Source organism: Idiotropiscis lumnitzeri, chromosome 20, assembly GCF_059441095.1.
Source record: "Idiotropiscis lumnitzeri isolate Australia: NSW breed Sydney's pygmy pipehorse chromosome 20, RoL_Ilum_1.0, whole genome shotgun sequence".
NCBI lineage: Eukaryota > Metazoa > Chordata > Actinopteri > Syngnathiformes > Syngnathidae > Idiotropiscis > Idiotropiscis lumnitzeri.
The window spans coordinates 9,557,341-9,574,792 of record NC_142410.1 but is presented as its reverse complement, the minus strand read 5'-3'; the positions used below and the strand labels follow the sequence as shown (position 1 = coordinate 9,574,792).

Sequence of the window (17,452 nt, the reverse complement as noted above, 5' to 3'; positions counted from 1 at the left end):
ATCTAACCACCGCCATCCCAACTCATCCCCCTCCCCAACATCCGACAATTAAATTATGATATAAATGAGAGAGAGCGCTTGCTTGTTCCATGCGATACGTGTGCAAAACTACATCGGAAGTTGCATTTATTTAATGATCATTTAAAATGTGTTGGCGACCATGAAAAACTACTTATTAGCCAATTCTTCAAGAGTGTGTCATTCTTTTAGATGAGGGATAAAAAAAAATTTTAAAAACTAATCCAACGGGTCAAAGATATACCACTTATGGATCAAAAAACTACTTTGGTTAATTTGACCCAATTCATTTTATTTTATTTTATTTTATTTTATTTTATTTTATTTTTGCACAACACCCCCAAAATTTGCTTGTTTTCAAAAACAACCCAAAAAATTGGTCAAATGGAGGTAATTGTATTAATTGTAAATCCTGCTCTGTAATTTTCTTTCGCATGCATCGATAAGAAATGAAGCCACAGCTCGTCTCACAGATCCAAACAGATTTATTAAACCCACAGTCAATAAATGAACACACAGATTTGCTTGTCATTTGGAGATCTGACTTGTCTTGACAAAATGCCCCATACTGACACTCATACACACGCACAGCCACACACACTTGAGCTTTTGTTTTTGTACTTTTTTTACATTGTGCATCTTGTTTTATCCACATATGTACAAATCCGGTTGTGCTGATACATTTAATTCCCAACGACGAGAAAGAAATTAGATTGTGGCAGGCCCTCTTGTTATATAAAATTAAATATATCACCAACAATATACTCAAATGTGACCTTTTCCAGTAAAAACAAAAAGACAAAAAAATATATAGGCTTTTTTGTGCTAGATGTGTGCTGTTTATATTTGGTCCCACTTTTATCTACACGTTTTTTTTCTTCCACAATAATCAAACTCACAATTTAATTACAAAGAAAAAAAACAGTCACTCTCACGCAATCGTAATTTTGGTGATTTGGGTGTTTTATATTGCACATGACTTGGAATTAGACAACGTGAGATCCACACAGAGGGGGCCCAGAGGGGGAAAGGGGGTGTCTCGGTGCAGCTTGCTCGCCTCAAGTGAACTCTGTACCGGACGACTCCTCGGACTGCGAGCGCTGCGCTTTGAAGGCGTCGAAGCCGTTCTCGTCCACCGGCAAGCAGTTTCCCGCCGAGCTGTAGCCCTTCTTCTTCTTCTTGGCCCGCCTCTCCTCCATGCGGATGGTGTCGTACAGCCCCTGTGGAGCCTCCTCCAGCAGGTTGTCCCGCTCCGAGTAGGACGGCCTCATTTGGCACACGTTGCGCAGCAGGAGCAGCGCGGGCGCGTAAAGGACGTTGACCAGCCCCATGCCCAGGTTGAGCTGCACGAAGCCCAGGTTGTGCACGATCTGGCCCGCCACCACCGGCCCCATGGCGTACGCCACCGAGTAGGAGATGTCCGCGATGGCGTACACGCTGCCGTAGACGGAGACGTGGCGCACGTCCACCAGGAAGGCGAGCGTGGGCAGCAGCGCCGTGTCCACCAGCGCGATGCCGAAGCAGATGCCGCACAGCGGGGCGATGAGCTCACCGAAGGTTTTGCACGCCGGCACCGTGCACGAACTGGCGCCGATGATGACCATGCCCAGCGCGCCGTAGAACCACTGCAGGTTGGGGTGACGCGCCGCCAACTTGACGGTGATGTACACGCCAAAGACGTGCGGGAAGAAGGCGGGCAGCCACGTCAGGCCCATTTGCCACTGCGTGGAGTGCATGGTGCTCTCCATCCAGTTGGCGATGGTGGGCTCCAGGAAGGCGAGCGGGATGTTGCACACCGTGAGCGCGCCGGCCACCACCGCGATGTACGGGTCGATCATGAGCCGGTAGATGGGGGTGCCCACCGGCATGTTCTCTCGAGTCCTGTTGGAGAAGGGCCGGATGACGGTGAGGAAGAGGAATCCGTCCGCCAGGCACACGAAAGCGAGCACCAGGAAGGGCACCCGCTTGCCGGCGAACTCGTAGAGGACCCCGCCGAAGGGAGGCGCCACCAGGCTTCCGAAGGAGATGAAGGCCAGCGCGATGCCCAGCGCCCGGCTGCGCTCGGCCTCCTCCGTGTACTTGTCGGCGATCATGGCGAGGCCAGACGTGTCCGCGAACGCCGAGCCCAGACCCTGCAAACTTCTGGCGGCGAACAGCGTGGCGTAGTTCTCCCCGAACGCAAAAATGCACGTGGAGAGAAACATGACAGTCAACCCGATGAGCAGCGGGATGTCATACCCGACCCGGTCGATGAAAGTGCCGCTCAGAGGGTTGACCAACAGCTGCAGGATGGCTTTGGACGCGAACAGAACTCCGATTTGGACGTCCAGGTTGTTGCTTTTCGCTTGACCCGCGCCCGTGCCGTTACTGTACGCGCTGCCGTTGGGGTGCAGCACGACGTGGACGTGCTCCGACTGCTCGTTCTCCAGGTCGGCCAGGTAGTCCGGGATGATTGGCACGATGACCATGTAAAGCATGTTGTCCAGCAGCAGCGCAACGCACACGATCACCAGAATGATGCGCCGCTGCTGGTGCGGGTCCTGCATGGCGGTGCCCAGCTGCTTGGTGCGCGCGCCCATCTCGGACAGCTTGACCGCGGCCGACCTGGCCAGGCCGGACGATCCGCCGTCAGCGTTCATGATAATGTGCTTCTTCTCTCCTCTTCAAGTCAAATTGGGCAGGATTCTCTCATCGGCGCGCTACCCTGACCGCCTCGCCTGTGCGTAAAATGAGAAGAAATTTACGCACACCCCTCGGCTCCCTCCATGCTTCTCTGTGCGGGTTTTTTCCCTTTCAGGCAGCGAACTTGGCTGCAGCTTGCTGGCGCCGCCGAGGACGCGCAGAATCTTCCATCCTCACCTGTGGCAGTTTTGCGCTTGGCTCTGACAGCATCAGTGCTGCCTCCGTGGCCATTGGTGCACATTAACCCGCTATTTTTGGTGCCTTTTTGTCCCCCTCCCCACCCTCCTCCTCTTCACTCACAAATGTGACATCAGCATCAGAAACCTGCGCCGAGTGGATCTCTCCAACTCTTTGCCTCCTTTATGCTAATTTCCCGCCCTGGCAGCACTCACTTCAGCCAATAGGAGACACGATGCTGGGACATCATCCCTGGGAAACGAAAATATATATATTTTAAGTTGGTTAATTTAGTGGGTGGCAAAAGTACAATATAAAACGTACAACTTTTTTTTTTGGGTGGGGGCAACCGTAAAATATAAATAATTGACATTTATCGCAACAGTGTTAATTTGCACAAAGGGTAACCCTAACCCCTAACCCCTAAACCTAACCCTAACCCTTACCCTTACCCTTACCCTTACCCTAACCCGAACCCGGACCCGGACCCCGAACCCTGAACCCCTAACCCTGGACCCTAACCATAAAATAGAGTCATACTCACACTCTGTACTTAACTCCCCCCACGTTTTAGGATTAGCGCATGTATTGAGTAGAAATACAGAGAGACCTACGTGTGTATAAGTAAGAAGTAGACAGAGTTGGATGAACAAAAGTAAAAAAATTCAAAAACATTTTTGGGGAGGAAAAAAAAAGAAAAAAAAGAGTTGAGGTGTGACTTTTCAAACCTTACAACGGCCAAGTAGGAATTGTTTTTTTTAAATGTGACACGACCACCACCTTGTGGTGCAAAATGGGAGATGCACAATACTTACCATATAGCCATTTGGGTTACTGTTGAATTTAAAAAAAAGGTTTGCTTTAGGCCAGTAGAGAGCAGCAAAGACCTGAAATCTAAATGGGACTCTGAAAACGTTTGATGACATTTTCGAGCAAGCCAAGGTTATATAACAATTTTTATATTTCATAGATTTTGAATTTTACAAGAACTTTTGTTCTCAAACAATACTTAACATTTATGCAGTGTTGATTGGACTGTTGAGCATATTTGAGCTAGCATATTGTATAATTCTATATACTGTACTTTCAATATTTTAATGTCACTACTCTACATAAAAAAAGTGTGATATCCTGTAACTTTCTAATTTATCCATTTTTTTTCCATTTATACTCTTTTTTTTTTACTGAGGAAAATTATTAAATATAAAAGTTCTTTAAACAAAAATTGTTCCAAATTATGTCGTATTGTTTTTTTAAATATTTTTAATTATTTATTTTTTTTTTTTTTAGTAATTGTGATGTGACATTCCAGGTACCAAATGCAAGGCCAGCCACTGAGAACTTAGAACATGCTCATTTGATTTCATGCTGTATATTACCAAAGCAACAGGAGGATTAAGACTGTCCAAGGTACCAGGCAGACTAGAATATAATAACAGGCCTCTGGGGAACGTTATAATGAATATTCCCGACGACACGTTCCCATCACAAACCAATGACGCATGTGAACGTTTAATCCCATTGTCGCTTTAATCATTTTCCGAAGGGTTTCGAGAAAAGTCCCCACGGTGACTCCAGTCGCAGCAGCATTGCGTAATCTCTTTGGTCAACTGATCCAACCTGCAGACGCTGACGTCATTTGACCTTTGACACCTTTCTCTCACAGTTGCATAGTCCTCGCCTTTTGCGCTCTTAGGATCAAGATTTCACTTTTCACGTCACTAAAGCCGTATTTCCATATAAAGTTCTAAGAATTTTTAGCTGTTGCAGCAGTGGCCTATCAAGTAGTCTTATTTCTAGTATGCTTGTTTCTGTTAGTCCAAGAACGGTATTTCAGATTTTGACAGCATTAAGATAGCTGATGTTCATTTAATGTAATTACAGTTCATCGTTTGCTTGGACATTTTCAACATACGCAAATGTCCACGTTCTCGATGTGTTTGCAGTCTGGCTATATCCGTCCACGACAAGGTGTCCTCCGTTGATTCCTATTAGCGCTCTTAGGCCGCTTCTAACTCAGGCTCGGGACCGAATTGGATCACTAGTCCAGCCGCTCGCTTTGTGAAAGTTTTCTGAGAATGCTAAATGCTAATCTCACCACGCATCCTGTATGGGGATTATATTAGCACTAATTGAACATTCAAGATCTGTTTTGTAACCTTTTCTTAGCATTTGTCGTTGAAAGTTTCAACATGATCCTCTCTTTAAGCTGCTTTTTATCTGTGTTTGAAAGCGGCAAACGTGCGAGCACAATGGCTGAATGGATGGATTATTTTTTATCTTTATTCAGCCATTCTATTTTACGTGAGAAAAAAAAAATCTCATAGCACACTACCAACTTAAAAAAAATGTTATGTGGTAGTACTGTCACTGACAAAAAAATAAATAAATAAAAGGCTAAGACGTATAAATACGTCTTTGGGAGGCGGGGACAATATTTTTGAAAACGTATGTCTTATTAAGCAGCATTCTCTCCACTCCCGCCCCAACTTGACGTCATTGACGCCACTGTTCTCTGTCTCGCAGGTTAGTGTGACGACTGGCTTGCGTCTCCTGGTAGTTTATTTCTGGAGCAAGTTCCCTAAGCAGATCAGTGCGGTACATAGTTACTTCACATTTGTGAAAGCCAAAAGAAAATAAAAACAAAATGAAATAAATACCACACTGTTGTATGGAGCAGTCATGATTTTATTATTAAAATGAATCACAGCTTTTTACGAATTTATGGATTAACATGCCTGAATGATTCGGTCAACAATGTGGACAAGAGTATTATGACACCTCAAGAAAGGCCTGCCTTTGCGTCTCTTGTCGTTTGTTCTTCCGCACCCGACTCACTCACACACGATTTTGGCGAGTCTTTGCTGAAACTGTTCTTCACCAAGTTGGAATCGTACAGTCTTCTGAAAATACTTGAAGAATCAAGAAAAACCTTGTAACTGCGGAAAAATTCAATACTGATGTGTGTCCAAATATTTGAGGTCCTCTGAGAAGTCTTAAGGCAGTCTCACATTCATATGAAGACGTAACTCGCAGTAAAATATAATGAAAACTGTACACACAGTTCCAAAGAAAGTCATCATTTGGACTTGGACTTCTTCAGATCCGGCTCGGCCATCTTCTGCCCGGTGAGGAAGTACCACACGCCTCCGCGGTAGAACTCGTTGCCGAAGGAGTAGAGCAGCGCGTTGAAGATGGGGTTGGTCTTGGCTACCACCGGAAGCACCTAGAAAAGAAGAAAAGCGCGACACGTGTGTGTTTTAGAGCGCTTGAAAGGTTCAAATATGACATTTGAAGATTCATTTGGCTCACCATTCGTAGCTTGGGCGATATAACCTTGACATTTTGGAAGCAGGCGTAGATGCACATGAGGACGTAAGGGCCCCAACACATTAGCATCACCCTCAATGGCAAACTCGTGTTGAACTGAAAACAAAGGAGTCAAAATTTGCAATTCAAAGCATGTACCGCCATTTGAAATGGGTTTCTCTGCATGGTTACCCGATGGTGATGGACCTTCTTGAAGTGTTTCTTGATGGCGCTGTAGCACGACAGCATGGTGAGTGCCGGGAAGGTCAAGTAGAGCAGCACCAGCGTGAGCATGAAGGTGACAAAGTCCCTAATGACATCATAAACTGTTGTTAATATTCTTTGTTATTGTTCTATTTGCAGATTTGTCCCTCTCATACCGGTCTCCCCTGGTGTAGTCCAGCGTGCAGCAGGTCCTCATGGGCTCAAAGTCGTACACGCCCCAGCCCATGAGGGGGACTGCAGCCCAGAAGATGGACAGGATCCAGATGATGGCACTCATCACCATGGCCGTGCTCCAGAAGAGCTTTTGTCCTGCGTGGTGACAAAGCAGCACTAAAATGTCCGCCATCGCTAAGGTAACGACAAAAGCATGCTGGATTTTTCTCATGCAATTTCATAAGCGAGATTGCCGTTATTAGTATTTTGGTTACTTGAAGGACAAAATTTCATCCAAGAAATCAAAAACTCACTGGTGCAGTACTGGTGATATCGGTCCCAAGCGATGGCCGCCATGAAACTGATGGAAGCCAGGACGGCGATCATGCCCTGGAAGCCGTGATATTCGCATCCGCTCTGGCCAAAAGGCCAATGTCTACAAGTGGGGAGGGGACAAAGACACACATGTGTCCAAAGATATGAGAATGGTCTGAAAAAAGTCAGGAAAATGGTCCAAAACTTTTTATTTTCTCTTCTAATCTTCTTACAGACTTTTAGATTGATTTTCCTAAGTGCAGATTTCAAGTAGCATTGGAACACTTTTTTATCAGTTTAAGTGATTGGATGACATTTTATTTTGTATTTTCTGGCTGCAGGCTCTAACTCACAAACATGCTTTCACCATAATATAAGAAACCCTAAAATGACACTCATCTGGTTTAAGTAGTATATTAGTAGTTGTATTCAGGTTTGATGGACAATATTAGAAAGCAATTTATTATTTTATTTATTTATTTACTAATTTACAATTTCATAATACCGTTTCCGGTTGCTCCTAATCACGTGATTTAAAGGTAACATTCACAACCGGAAAAAAAATGACATTTAATTTTTTTAAATTACTTTTTAGGCACTTGTGCACGGCTCAAATATATTTAAGAAACATTACTAGTACACATTAAGAACAAATTCGATAAGGAGCCGCCTGTGGGTGTTCGAGGTTACCGAACCGGAGGTAGCTGGCGTAGGCAGCCGTGAGTCCGTTCACGTTGAGGCAAATGTCGGCCAGGGCCAAGTTGAAGATCAGGCAGTTGCTGGGGGTCCTCAGCTCGCGGACGCGCAGGAAGGAGGCGACGGTGACGGCGTTGAGCAGGAACCCGAGGACGCCTGTGGGCGTATTGAGGACAGTCCACAAGTAGTAATAATCGACAACGACGTTCCTACTTACCGCCGACCAAGAGTGCCGAGCCGAACAAAAACATGTCGAAGTCGGCAAAGCCCTCAGGTAACGTGTACGCCGCCATGTTGTTGACCGAACTCCACAACAACTTGTGGATTTTTTTCCCCACTGAAACTTTTTTTTTTTTTAAACTTTACCTCTCACTCGAAGCGAATGGAACCTTTCTGACTGTGCAAACTTTATGTTACTCTCCTGTCACATGAAGGGGAGGGAGCAAAAAGAGAACAATGAGCTTAAGATTTGTTACTCAGTGCTGCTGCAATCCCCCCAAGAATGTCCTAACAAGGACCCTTTGCTCTCATTTAGTCGGAAATGTGTGTGGGGGGGTCGTCTTATCTCTCCTGAGTTCAAATACCCCCTCAGTAACAACGTGAGAAGAGAAAATGGAAAAGATGTACTTGTAATTAATATAAAACCCCAAAAGTAAAAGAAACCAACACTACATAAACTTTGCCGAGTGATTTAAGTTCCATTTTTAGTTCTTCCATCCTTGTGCCATTCCTAGCTGATTTTGTTTTATCATAGGGGTTAGAGGAAATTATTTATTGACCCATTTATATATTATGTCAACATGACGGACCCATAGCACCCCCTAGCACGATCCCCACCATGGAGTGTGCAGGTTTTCTCCTGCATCCTCAAACACATGCATGTAAGGTGATTTAAAGAATCAAAATTGCCTATTGGTGTGAATATGAGCGTGAATGTTTGTCAATATTAAGTGTCATCCAGTTCAGGATGTACCCCATTTCTCTGACAAACACATTTGGGAAAAGCTCCTGCTCCCTGTGGCCCGAATGAGGACAAGTACTCCAGAAAATGGATGGATGTTTTGGGAAAGTTGACCCTTTGGTCTCTTGGGACCTATTTGGAAATTGTTTGGCGAGAGTCTGATTGCAGATTGCATTAATCTGTTCACAGATTAGCACCAACTCATCAACAAATGAATTAATGACTTTTCCCGGTGGACGTCTTGTTGTGTGCGGGGGTCTAGCAGCGTCACATGCTGGTGTCCTCTAACCTTAATCTGAAAAAAAGAAAAAAAAAAAGTAGGAGCCATTGTAACAATCCCTCCTTCGAACACTTTAACCATCAAAACGTGGACTTTTTGGTTGATGTTTTTTTTCAATAATTGTTGATCAAAAGCATGCTTGTTCATCCCTGTGAATCTGTGCAAATGCTTTAAAAGTACGCCTTGTATTTGTCGGAACAAAAGTGAAATCAAAGGGAAAAAAACATTAAAATAGATAAAGATGACTGGATTAAAGGATTTGTCATCCTTGTTCTTATCAAAACGCTACACCTGTTAAAAAAAAGAAGGAAATACTCAACTGTGATATTCAAAGTAGGTCAGTGGAACATGAAGATTGTGACAATTATTGACTCAGTAATGATATTTACAGCGCCATAAAGACACACAGCCTCTGTCAAAACTTCAAGTAACGCTAATATCAATCAATGTAACTACAGTCAAAAGACGATTTTGGACAGTGAAACGAATTTAATTTAATGTTCCAAAAAAAGCAGAAAAATGCTTTTAACGTTATACAAATTGTAATAAAATAAAATAATTAACGTGTTTGTATTGATTTAAATATTTATAATTATATTTATATATTTTTAAAAGTTTCTGTAATAAACATTCCTCATAAATACTCATGGAATTTACAGCACAATACATGATGGGGAGATCGAATATAATCATAATAAATAACTCATGTTGCCAGGTAGTGGGTCTGTTCGAAGCAAACAAATTGCTGAACTTAAAAAAAATAAATAAATAGAAAACAGCAGGACAAGTCACATGATTTGAAATGTTTTGTCCAAAATCTGTCAGGCATTATTCAATAAATAGCCTCCTGCAAATTACTATAATTTTGTCACCACCTACAGGACCTGTTGAAGAGTCTCATGCTGTCTTAATTTGTGCGTCTGTGTAAAATGTCAACATTTGTAAGAAAATAATAACGAAAGTGACAAGTGTCTACCCTATCAGCTTCAGAGGATAGCCCTGGTGTAATCGTGTGAATGGAAATAACCCCAAAGTAAACTCCTCCTCCTCTTGCTCCTCTAATCCCAGCGCATCCTTTTTATCTGAGGATTGACAGCAGGCGGAGTAGAATGGATCTGATGGACGACCATGCATCTCACGTCCCTTTAAACGACATCTTTTTTAGGACGCTTATTTAGTAGTGAAGTAGTTGGTAGCAATTAGAAGACTGGTGGGAACCAAAATGAGTCGACATTTTCCTCGTGCTTTTTGTTTGGCTTTCGTCGTTTTCCCCCTCATGACCACTTCATGTCCTGCACAGTGTAGCTGCTTCTTCCACAAACTCAGCGACGGTTCCAAAGCCAGGTAAAGATGAGCATTTATACCTTCTTCTATTTACTTTTATTGTATCTTGCGTGCAAAATTGACAACCCATCGGTGCTTTCATCAATTTAGTAGTCGAGGATTAACTTAGAGTTGCTCTTTAATCTGCTTTTCTTGTTTCAGGACAATAGGCCACTACTTTTGCAGAACTGTTTGTTTCAAATACGTGCTATTTTTAACCTCTTATCGTGTTACACTTTGCAAACTACATTATTTTTTTTTAAAAGACTGCACAATCATGCAGAACTCATTGATAATTATAATTTTTTTTTTTGCGAGGTAAATGTAAAGTTGTTCCAGTGTTAGCTTGCTAACGAACAAACTGCAGTGAAAACATATTTAAAATCTTTTTACATGCCATCTTCAAAATTACAACCATTGCACCTTTTTTTTTTTCCCTCCGCAGAAGCGTTCTGTGCAATGATCCCAAGATCAACGTCATTCCAACAAATTTCCCCACAGACACCTCCAAGATACGCATCGAGAAGACGGCTATCACACGGATTTCTAGCGGCAACTTTCGCTACCTCGGCAGCATGGAGTTTCTGTGGATGTCTTTCAACTCCCTGAGCTCTCTCAGTGTGGACAGTTTCCGAGGTCTCACAAACCTGGACGAGCTGAGGCTGGACGGGAACGCCCTCACCTCCTTCCCGTGGGAGTCTCTGAGCGACATGCCCAATCTGAGGCTGCTCGACCTGCACAACAACAAAATCTCCAGCATACCCGCTGAGGCTCTAGTCTATGTGAAAAACATCACCTATCTGGATTTATCCAGCAACATTCTCACCACCATCCCTGCAGATGTCCTCTCACTTTGGTTAAGCGTGAAGCCGCTTCAGGATACAGAGTCCTCCAAGTTTATTCTTGGTGAGTTTCTTTAATCAGGAGGCTTCATGTTCTTAGTTGCCATATTTGCCTTCCACCATCACAAGGGTGGATTAGTCTAATTTAGTCTAAAAGTTGTGCGCTTATAATGGCTCACATGCTACAATGTATCAATGACGCAATTGGTTTTCAGGTCTCCATGACAACCCGTGGTTATGCGACTGCCGGCTTTATGATCTGGTCCAGTTCCAAAAATCGCCAAGGTCATCAGTTGCGCTAATAGACCCCAGGCTGCGGTGTGCTGACCCAGAAAGTCTGTCCGGGGTTTTCTTCACCGAAGCAGAGCTGCAGAGGTGTCAGGGCCCTCGAGTGCATACGGCTGTTGCGCGTGTCCGGAGCTCGCTGGGCAACAATGTCCTGCTTCGTTGCGGCACTGTCGGTGTTCCGATCCCTGAGTTGTCTTGGAACCGTGCTGACGGCAAGAAAATCAACGGCACTAGTGAGTTCTCCTGAACCAAATACAGAGGTGCTAAGATTAGAATGCCATCTATTTCTGCATGAGTGTCAACGGGATTAAAGTTATTCTCTTTGTGCCAATCTACTTAACCTTACCAACCTTTTCTTTATTTTCAGTTCAGCAAGAGATCTCAAAGGAAGGCATCATTTGGTCCATTTTGAGTGTGCCCGCAGTCTCTTATAGGGATTCAGGAAAGTACGTGTGCAAAGCGAGCAACTTTGTCGGTACCGCAGACGCCATCATCTCATTGGTGATCACGGACACCTTTCGGTCCGAAGAGGCAGGAGGTGCGGTCGCCAAGAGACCCAGAGGGAAGAAGCCTGGCGGCATTGGGAGGGCCGCATATCAAGAAAAGCTTATTGCTCGATATGTCCCGCCCCCAACCGCCTTGCCAGGCAAGCCCATCATTGAACCACTCAATGGCAAAGCTGTCACCGGAAAGTACGAAGTTGAGAGCTACAGCGTCTCCTCAGGCTCCCGAGGACGAGGCCGCGGGTCAAACCCTCGAAAGCCGGAGCAGGTCGCTTTGGGTAACCTGGTGGCCAATGCCTCGTCCTTACAGCAAGCCCCTGAGAAAAGGGTTGTGCGTTCGGTGAAGGTAATTGGCGATACCGACCACACCGTCTCGTTGAACTGGCGAGCCCCGACGGCCACAAATATTACCGAGTTCAGCGTCCTATACGCTGTGTTTGGCGAGCGGGACATGCGGCGGATCAACGTCGGAGCCGGCAGAAACCGTATCACCATTGACGGCCTGGTACCAAAAACCAAATACATCGCGTGTGTTTGCGTCAAAGGCCTGATACCGAAAAAGGAGCAGTGTGTCATTTTCTCAACAGATGAGGCTGCTAGCGCAAGCGGCACCCAGAAACTCATCAATGTCGTGGTCATAACGGTAGCCTGTGTCATTGCCGTGCCCCTCACTCTAATTGTGTGCTGCGGCGCCATTAAGAAGCGTTGCCAAAAGCTCCTCGGCCGGCCGTCCAAGGAAATACAAGACTCCTATGTCACATTTGAGACTCTGGGCCCTGGGGCCAAAACTAAAGGGATGGAAGGCGAGTATCTTACACGGTTAAACCCCGACGAGTCCAACAGGCTGCTCTCTGCGAGGTCTAGCGTTGATTCCGAGGCCATAACAAGGACTGAGGGGCCCCCGAATGAGTACTTCTGTTAGAACACGATATTTGCCTCAACTTCTGAGAGATGCACTTTGACACTGGAGTACTGAAGCCTGATCCCCCTTTGAGGGTTTTCCAAAGGACATTAAACCACTCATTTGCCACTGGAAGAAATAACTTAACAGCCTTGTGGAAGAGATCTAAATATTATATATGACTGCGAAAAAGGGAACTTATACACAGTGAAATGGTTATTCGTGTGTTGTTGATGTATATAAATGTTTTAGGACCTCACATAAATTCATATTTTATCCGACATAACCTCTGCACTGTGTACAAACCTTTACACGAATATATTCTATTTAGAAAGACCAACGACGGTTAGTCTGTTTTGTATGTTGTCATGTGCCAGGTTTTCCAAGCAAAACTCAACACAACTTGCACAATTTCTTATTTATATGTAAATATGTTGTCAAACGAAGCATCTGTACATGAGTTGCATGTGAATAAATGTTTTTTTTTTTAAACATATACTAACACGTGATTGATTTTTTTTTCATTTGGTTAAAACATGGGTGGATATCATCAAAGACTTAAGACCATTTTTGGTCTTAAGTACAGGAAACAAAAAAAAAAGACAATTTTTGTTCAAGTAATGTTAGCATTGTTGACAAGTGGTGCAACAATTTCAGCTGCCCAAGGTACAGTCTGCACTAATGTACCTTATCGTGCTAATTACAAGGTTTATTCAAGGGTACAAAAGCCTTTGAGCCACGGAGCAAATCCATTATTGCCCCTGAAGGTGATGTTTCGCAGCTAAAAGCATACCGAAGAGGCTGCAACTGATTGCTGATAGAACAACCTGCTGAGACGAGTGGTATCACAGCTTATCAAGGTCAGATTACTGTCCTCCCCAGACATCTGTCGCCCTCTCTCTTGGCTCTGCTAACCGACCCACTTATGCAGATGGGCCTCCTGTTGTGTCCCGTGGCCGAGCTACACCGGGTGGTTTACCAAGTCGCATATCTGAAATATCCTGAAACAACAGAATAGTGAAATCAATTGGAGCAGCCCTTGAGACAGAAATACACCTGAGTGCCTCCGATGTCTCCTACTGCCTTAAGTGTTACGTGAAGGAAGCTTAAAGTAATAGGCTTTATCACGTAGCCTGTCCATGCCGTGTCGTGCCCTTATTTGCCATGCTCCTGTAGGAACATGGATGGCTTTTGTGGCGCGTTACGCGTTGCTTTTTTGTTTTCTCTCATCACTCCTGGATTGTCAACTTGTCTGACGGGTTGTTCCTGTGCCGACGAGACCCTGGGAAGGTGAGATGACTGCACAATATAATACAACTTTATTTATATAGCGTATTTCACAACAGCTGCAGTTTGTGAAAGCCGGGTTTTATTCCAAGACTCTTCATTACCCTTCCTGGTCGTGACATCTAGGTCTTTGCTATGCATGGAAACCCCCATGACTCAAATTCCAGAGGACATCCCACACAATTTCACCAGGATCCGGATGGAAAACTGCCACTTGACGGAGCTAGCTGGAGGATCCTTCTCCAAAGTCAGTACCTTGGAGTTCCTGTGGCTCAATTTCAATGATATCACCCTGATGAACATCAAAAGCCTACAGGGACTTGCCAACCTCACCGAGTTGCGGCTGCAGGGCAACAAGCTGACTTCGGTTCCTTGGACTGCGTTTCAGGACACGCCAAACCTCAAAATTCTGGACTTGAAACACAATCGTCTCGATGTCCTTCCAGAGCATTCCCTGAAACACTTATCCGTGCTAACCTACTTCGATTTATCCTTCAATCAGCTTCGTGTTATATCAAAAGATGTGTTCATGAATTGGCCCCTTTACCAGAAAGCCGAGAGGGTTTGGGCAAAGGAGGGCTCCGTTTCCAATGTGGTTTTAGCGCTCCACGACAACCCCTGGCTGTGCGACTGCCGCCTCAAAGGCTTTGTGGAGTTCATCCGAGCGGTCGGTCCTCCCATCATTCTCATGAATTCTTATTTGATGTGTTTGGGCCCCGCCTCAAAAGTGGACAAGTTTTTCCACAAGATCCAGTTGAAAACATGCACAAAACCTGTAGCCTCTGCCCCGGAAACGAACATCAGCGTGCCTCCCGGAGCAAACGCAACGCTGTCATGCTTAGTCAAGGCCAGGCCGGGCCCAACCATTGAGTGGATGTACAGTCAGAAGCTTATAAGAGGATTTACTGGTAAGATTTTTTTTTTTCTTTTTAATACCGTTGTCCATTAAACAGTTGTAAACCTGCTGTCGGAGCACTCAAACCACATATCAAGCTAGTGGTGTAGTTCAGACAGGAAGGCCAAAGCTGCTGTACGTCAGCTAAAAAATACTAAACAGTGTACAGCAATAAAATATAAAAGTAGTTTGACGTCGTGTAACCAATCAAAATGATGTTTGGCTCTTTATTAAGTTACGTTCTTAGACTTCTTCCCATTCTGCTCCCGTTGTTGCTGCATTTGGAGCTCCAAAGAAGCAACTTAAGCCAAGATGTAAAGATGCATGATCATTTGGCATTTTCTCTTCACAGCTACTGTGACAACCATCGACGAGGAGACTATCAATTCCACTCTGGTGATCCCCTCGCTGCATCTGGCGAATGGAGGGCTCTACACCTGCCTCGCCAACAATTTCATCGGAAACTCCTCCGTTGAGATCACAGTGAATGTCAGCGGTGTGAGTCACTCCGCTCCACTTCCGCCACCTTCGCCCATACATTCCCCGGACGAGAACACCTACATTGACATCCGCATTGCCAAGCAGACGGTTTATGGAATCACCCTGGAGTGGCGCGCCGCCACTGCCAACCCTGCAGAAACCTGGTTCACCATCCACTTTGGCAAGTATGGCTCTCTCAATAGGGAGACCATCTACATCGGACCAGGAATCAACAGCTACTCGGCGAACGATTTGCTTCCTGTCACCAAATATGAGGTGTGTGTGACCCTGAAGAACCAACCGCCGCAGGAGGGCCAGTGTGTCGTCTTTGTGACGGGAAGTGACGTCAGCGAGATGGAGCAGAGGGAGCGTCTGATCCACATCGTCGTCGTCGTTTGCGTCATGGTGCTGGCCGTGCCGGTTGGTATGTACGCCTGCACCACCGAGGCCCGCTTCAGCTGTGTGGAGAACTGCGCTAATCTGTGTAGGAAGCATCATTTGCGGTCTCGCAATGGGAACCTGCAGGCGGCAGAGTTTCAGGGGGCAGAAAGTCAGAGTCCTGCCAGTCAGGGGGCCGTGAGTTTGGGCACCTTCGACAGCCTGCAGGTGGCTAGTGATGAAGTCCTGTGCAGGGACTTGCAGGAAAAAGTCAAAAAGAAGCATAAATATGAAGACAGTTGCAAAGGCGGAAGTGCGGCCTATCTGTACTAAATCAATCTCGCCGCCCATCGATCCATTTTCGATACAGCTTATCTTGTTGAGTGTCATGTGGAACTAGACAGACACACAAGTCAACAACTCTGCCTTTATTCTTTGTTTTAAAAAGTGTTTTTGTTCTATTTACTTTTTCATGTACGGAATGATTTTAATTTTTTTCTTTCATTTTGATACCAAATGTTTATCACTTTATTACATTTTATTTGTCATATGTTCAGTATGTATGATTCCTGGATTAAAATAAATAAAAAAAAAACACAAATGCGGATAAATTCTTTTTTTTTTTTATAGCACAATCACTCAGAGGATTTGTTACATAAGCGCTATATTCCCGTGCATTTATCCATACACTGCTAAGAAGATTAGAGTGATTTTCTCTCTGAACCCTTGTCAGCGGGACATGATATTTCCATTTAATGACAAGTCCCATCGCACATGTTCTGCACATTGATTGGGAAGACAAATCCATGCAAACACATTCTGGCTGCATGATTTAAATAAAAAATAAATAAATAAATTACCAGACGTGTTAAATCCTGTCTAGACCTCGATTTGACACCTCAGAATGTTTTCAACTTGGAACTTAACAGAAAAAAAAATGCTGTTGACAAATATATATTCAAATGGTGTTCTGTTTCTATGGTTTTAAAAATGTCTGAGCAATAAACCTTTTGTTCAACTCTTCTATATTATATTTTAAGCACTAATTAGAGCATGAGCACAAGTTCCATGTCGTGGCATCATTGCTGTGATTAAGATTACTGCATTAATGGAAAGTAAAATCAATATTTCTTCACCTCTCCCCCGATTTAATGAGTCCTTTTGTAAATCCTGTTGTGTCACAGATGACATTTTAAGGCTTTGCATTAATCTAATAATCCGATTGACTGTAGCCTCTGCGCAACCCACAAAAAAACATGTTATGTTGAAATATTTATTCAAAATCAATAAAATACAAAGACGGTACAAATATGTCACATGCAAAGACCAGGCAGTATCTTTTATAGTTAATACCGTTTATCTCCACATATTTTACAAAGTCAGATATGAGCTAATACGTTATGTTACAATCATCACATGACTCTTAAGTGGCCGACATTTGAAGGCGTTGATGAGAAACACGAGAGTGATATATTTTGGTGTTGATTCAGTTTGTTTCGAGTACCTACGAAATGAAACGCGCATGCGATTGAAATACAAATGTGTCGAGCATATATGTCGTTTTGTCCGCAGAGTTAAAAGCTTTACATTTGATCCACAAAGTCTCTCGGAACACTTGTTTTATACACACATTAAAAAAAAAACAAATTATAAAAGCACGTGTTTTAATACAATTACACAAAAGCAACCTTGCGAGCGAGTTTATGAGAGCGCGATACGACTGTGGCACATGGTAATCG

General features: G+C 44.2%; 4 protein-coding genes across 6 annotated transcripts; 2 read left to right on the top strand and 2 right to left on the bottom strand.

The window, feature by feature from the left end:
• Positions 1-485: 485 nt before the first annotated feature.
• On the bottom strand, positions 486-3,018 carry slc18a3b (solute carrier family 18 member 3b). Its single transcript, XM_088285397.1, has one exon. It carries the CDS (start codon positions 2,655-2,657, stop codon positions 1,077-1,079), a length of 1,581 nt encoding a protein of 526 aa, XP_088141523.1. The 5' UTR covers positions 2,658-3,018; the 3' UTR covers positions 486-1,076.
• Positions 3,019-5,544: 2,526 nt separating this feature from the next.
• On the bottom strand, positions 5,545-8,134 carry rgrb (retinal G protein coupled receptor b). Its single transcript, XM_088285116.1, has 7 exons — positions 7,793-8,134; positions 7,575-7,731; positions 6,879-7,000; positions 6,567-6,720; positions 6,379-6,496; positions 6,190-6,303; positions 5,545-6,103 (listed from the first exon to the last, which is right to left on the bottom strand). The coding sequence occupies exons 1-7, from the start codon at positions 7,866-7,868 to the stop codon at positions 5,957-5,959; spliced, it is 888 nt and encodes a 295-aa protein (XP_088141242.1). The 5' UTR covers positions 7,869-8,134; the 3' UTR covers positions 5,545-5,956.
• LOC148317583 (leucine-rich repeat, immunoglobulin-like domain and transmembrane domain-containing protein 2) lies at positions 7,750-16,692 on the top strand. The gene is made up of 4 exons (XM_088285114.1): positions 7,750-7,849; positions 13,556-13,963; positions 14,087-14,868; positions 15,208-16,692. Exons 2-4 carry the CDS (start codon positions 13,854-13,856, stop codon positions 16,044-16,046), a joined length of 1,731 nt encoding a protein of 576 aa, XP_088141240.1. The 5' UTR covers positions 7,750-7,849; positions 13,556-13,853; the 3' UTR covers positions 16,047-16,692.
• lrit1b (leucine-rich repeat, immunoglobulin-like and transmembrane domains 1b) lies at positions 7,810-13,166 on the top strand. Of its 3 annotated transcripts, none has more exons than XM_088285112.1 (4): positions 7,810-7,849; positions 10,641-11,045; positions 11,197-11,502; positions 11,637-13,128. In XM_088285112.1, exons 1-4 carry the CDS (start codon positions 7,825-7,827, stop codon positions 12,692-12,694), a joined length of 1,794 nt encoding a protein of 597 aa, XP_088141238.1. In that variant the 5' UTR covers positions 7,810-7,824; the 3' UTR covers positions 12,695-13,128. The 3 variants fall into 3 exon arrangements, with proteins under 3 accessions (XP_088141238.1, XP_088141237.1, XP_088141239.1); XM_088285111.1 differs by lacking the exon at positions 7,810-7,849 and adding an exon at positions 9,894-10,160 and having other exon boundaries at positions 10,585-11,045; positions 11,637-13,166; XM_088285113.1 differs by lacking the exon at positions 7,810-7,849 and adding an exon at positions 9,910-10,160 and having other exon boundaries at positions 11,637-13,166.
• Positions 16,693-17,452: the final 760 nt, after the last annotated feature.

What these genes read in the sequence shown, in the direction of transcription:
- rgrb (XM_088285116.1), bottom strand. Translation starts at nt 7,868, where the DNA reads ATGGCGGCGTACACGTTACCTGAGGGCTTTGCCGACTTCGACATGTTT. An exon ending in GCCTACGCCAGCTACCTCCG is followed by an intron (nt 7,001 to 7,574) that starts GTTCGGTAACCT and finishes CCCCACTTGTAG; the next exon opens with ACATTGGCCTTTTGGCCAGA. An exon ending in ATATCACCAGTACTGCACCA is followed by an intron (nt 6,721 to 6,878) that starts GTGAGTTTTTGA and finishes GTCACCACGCAG; the next exon opens with GACAAAAGCTCTTCTGGAGC.
- LOC148317583 (XM_088285114.1), top strand. Translation starts at nt 13,854, where the DNA reads ATGGATGGCTTTTGTGGCGCGTTACGCGTTGCTTTTTTGTTTTCTCTC. An exon ending in GCCGACGAGACCCTGGGAAG is followed by an intron (nt 13,964 to 14,086) that starts GTGAGATGACTG and finishes CGTGACATCTAG; the next exon opens with GTCTTTGCTATGCATGGAAA. An exon ending in GCTTATAAGAGGATTTACTG is followed by an intron (nt 14,869 to 15,207) that starts GTAAGATTTTTT and finishes TTCTCTTCACAG; the next exon opens with CTACTGTGACAACCATCGAC.
- lrit1b (XM_088285111.1), top strand. Translation starts at nt 10,039, where the DNA reads ATGAGTCGACATTTTCCTCGTGCTTTTTGTTTGGCTTTCGTCGTTTTC. An exon ending in AGCGACGGTTCCAAAGCCAG is followed by an intron (nt 10,161 to 10,584) that starts GTAAAGATGAGC and finishes TTCCCTCCGCAG; the next exon opens with AAGCGTTCTGTGCAATGATC. An exon ending in CAAGAAAATCAACGGCACTA is followed by an intron (nt 11,503 to 11,636) that starts GTGAGTTCTCCT and finishes CTTTATTTTCAG; the next exon opens with TTCAGCAAGAGATCTCAAAG.
- slc18a3b (XM_088285397.1), bottom strand. Translation starts at nt 2,657, where the DNA reads ATGAACGCTGACGGCGGATCGTCCGGCCTGGCCAGGTCGGCCGCGGTC.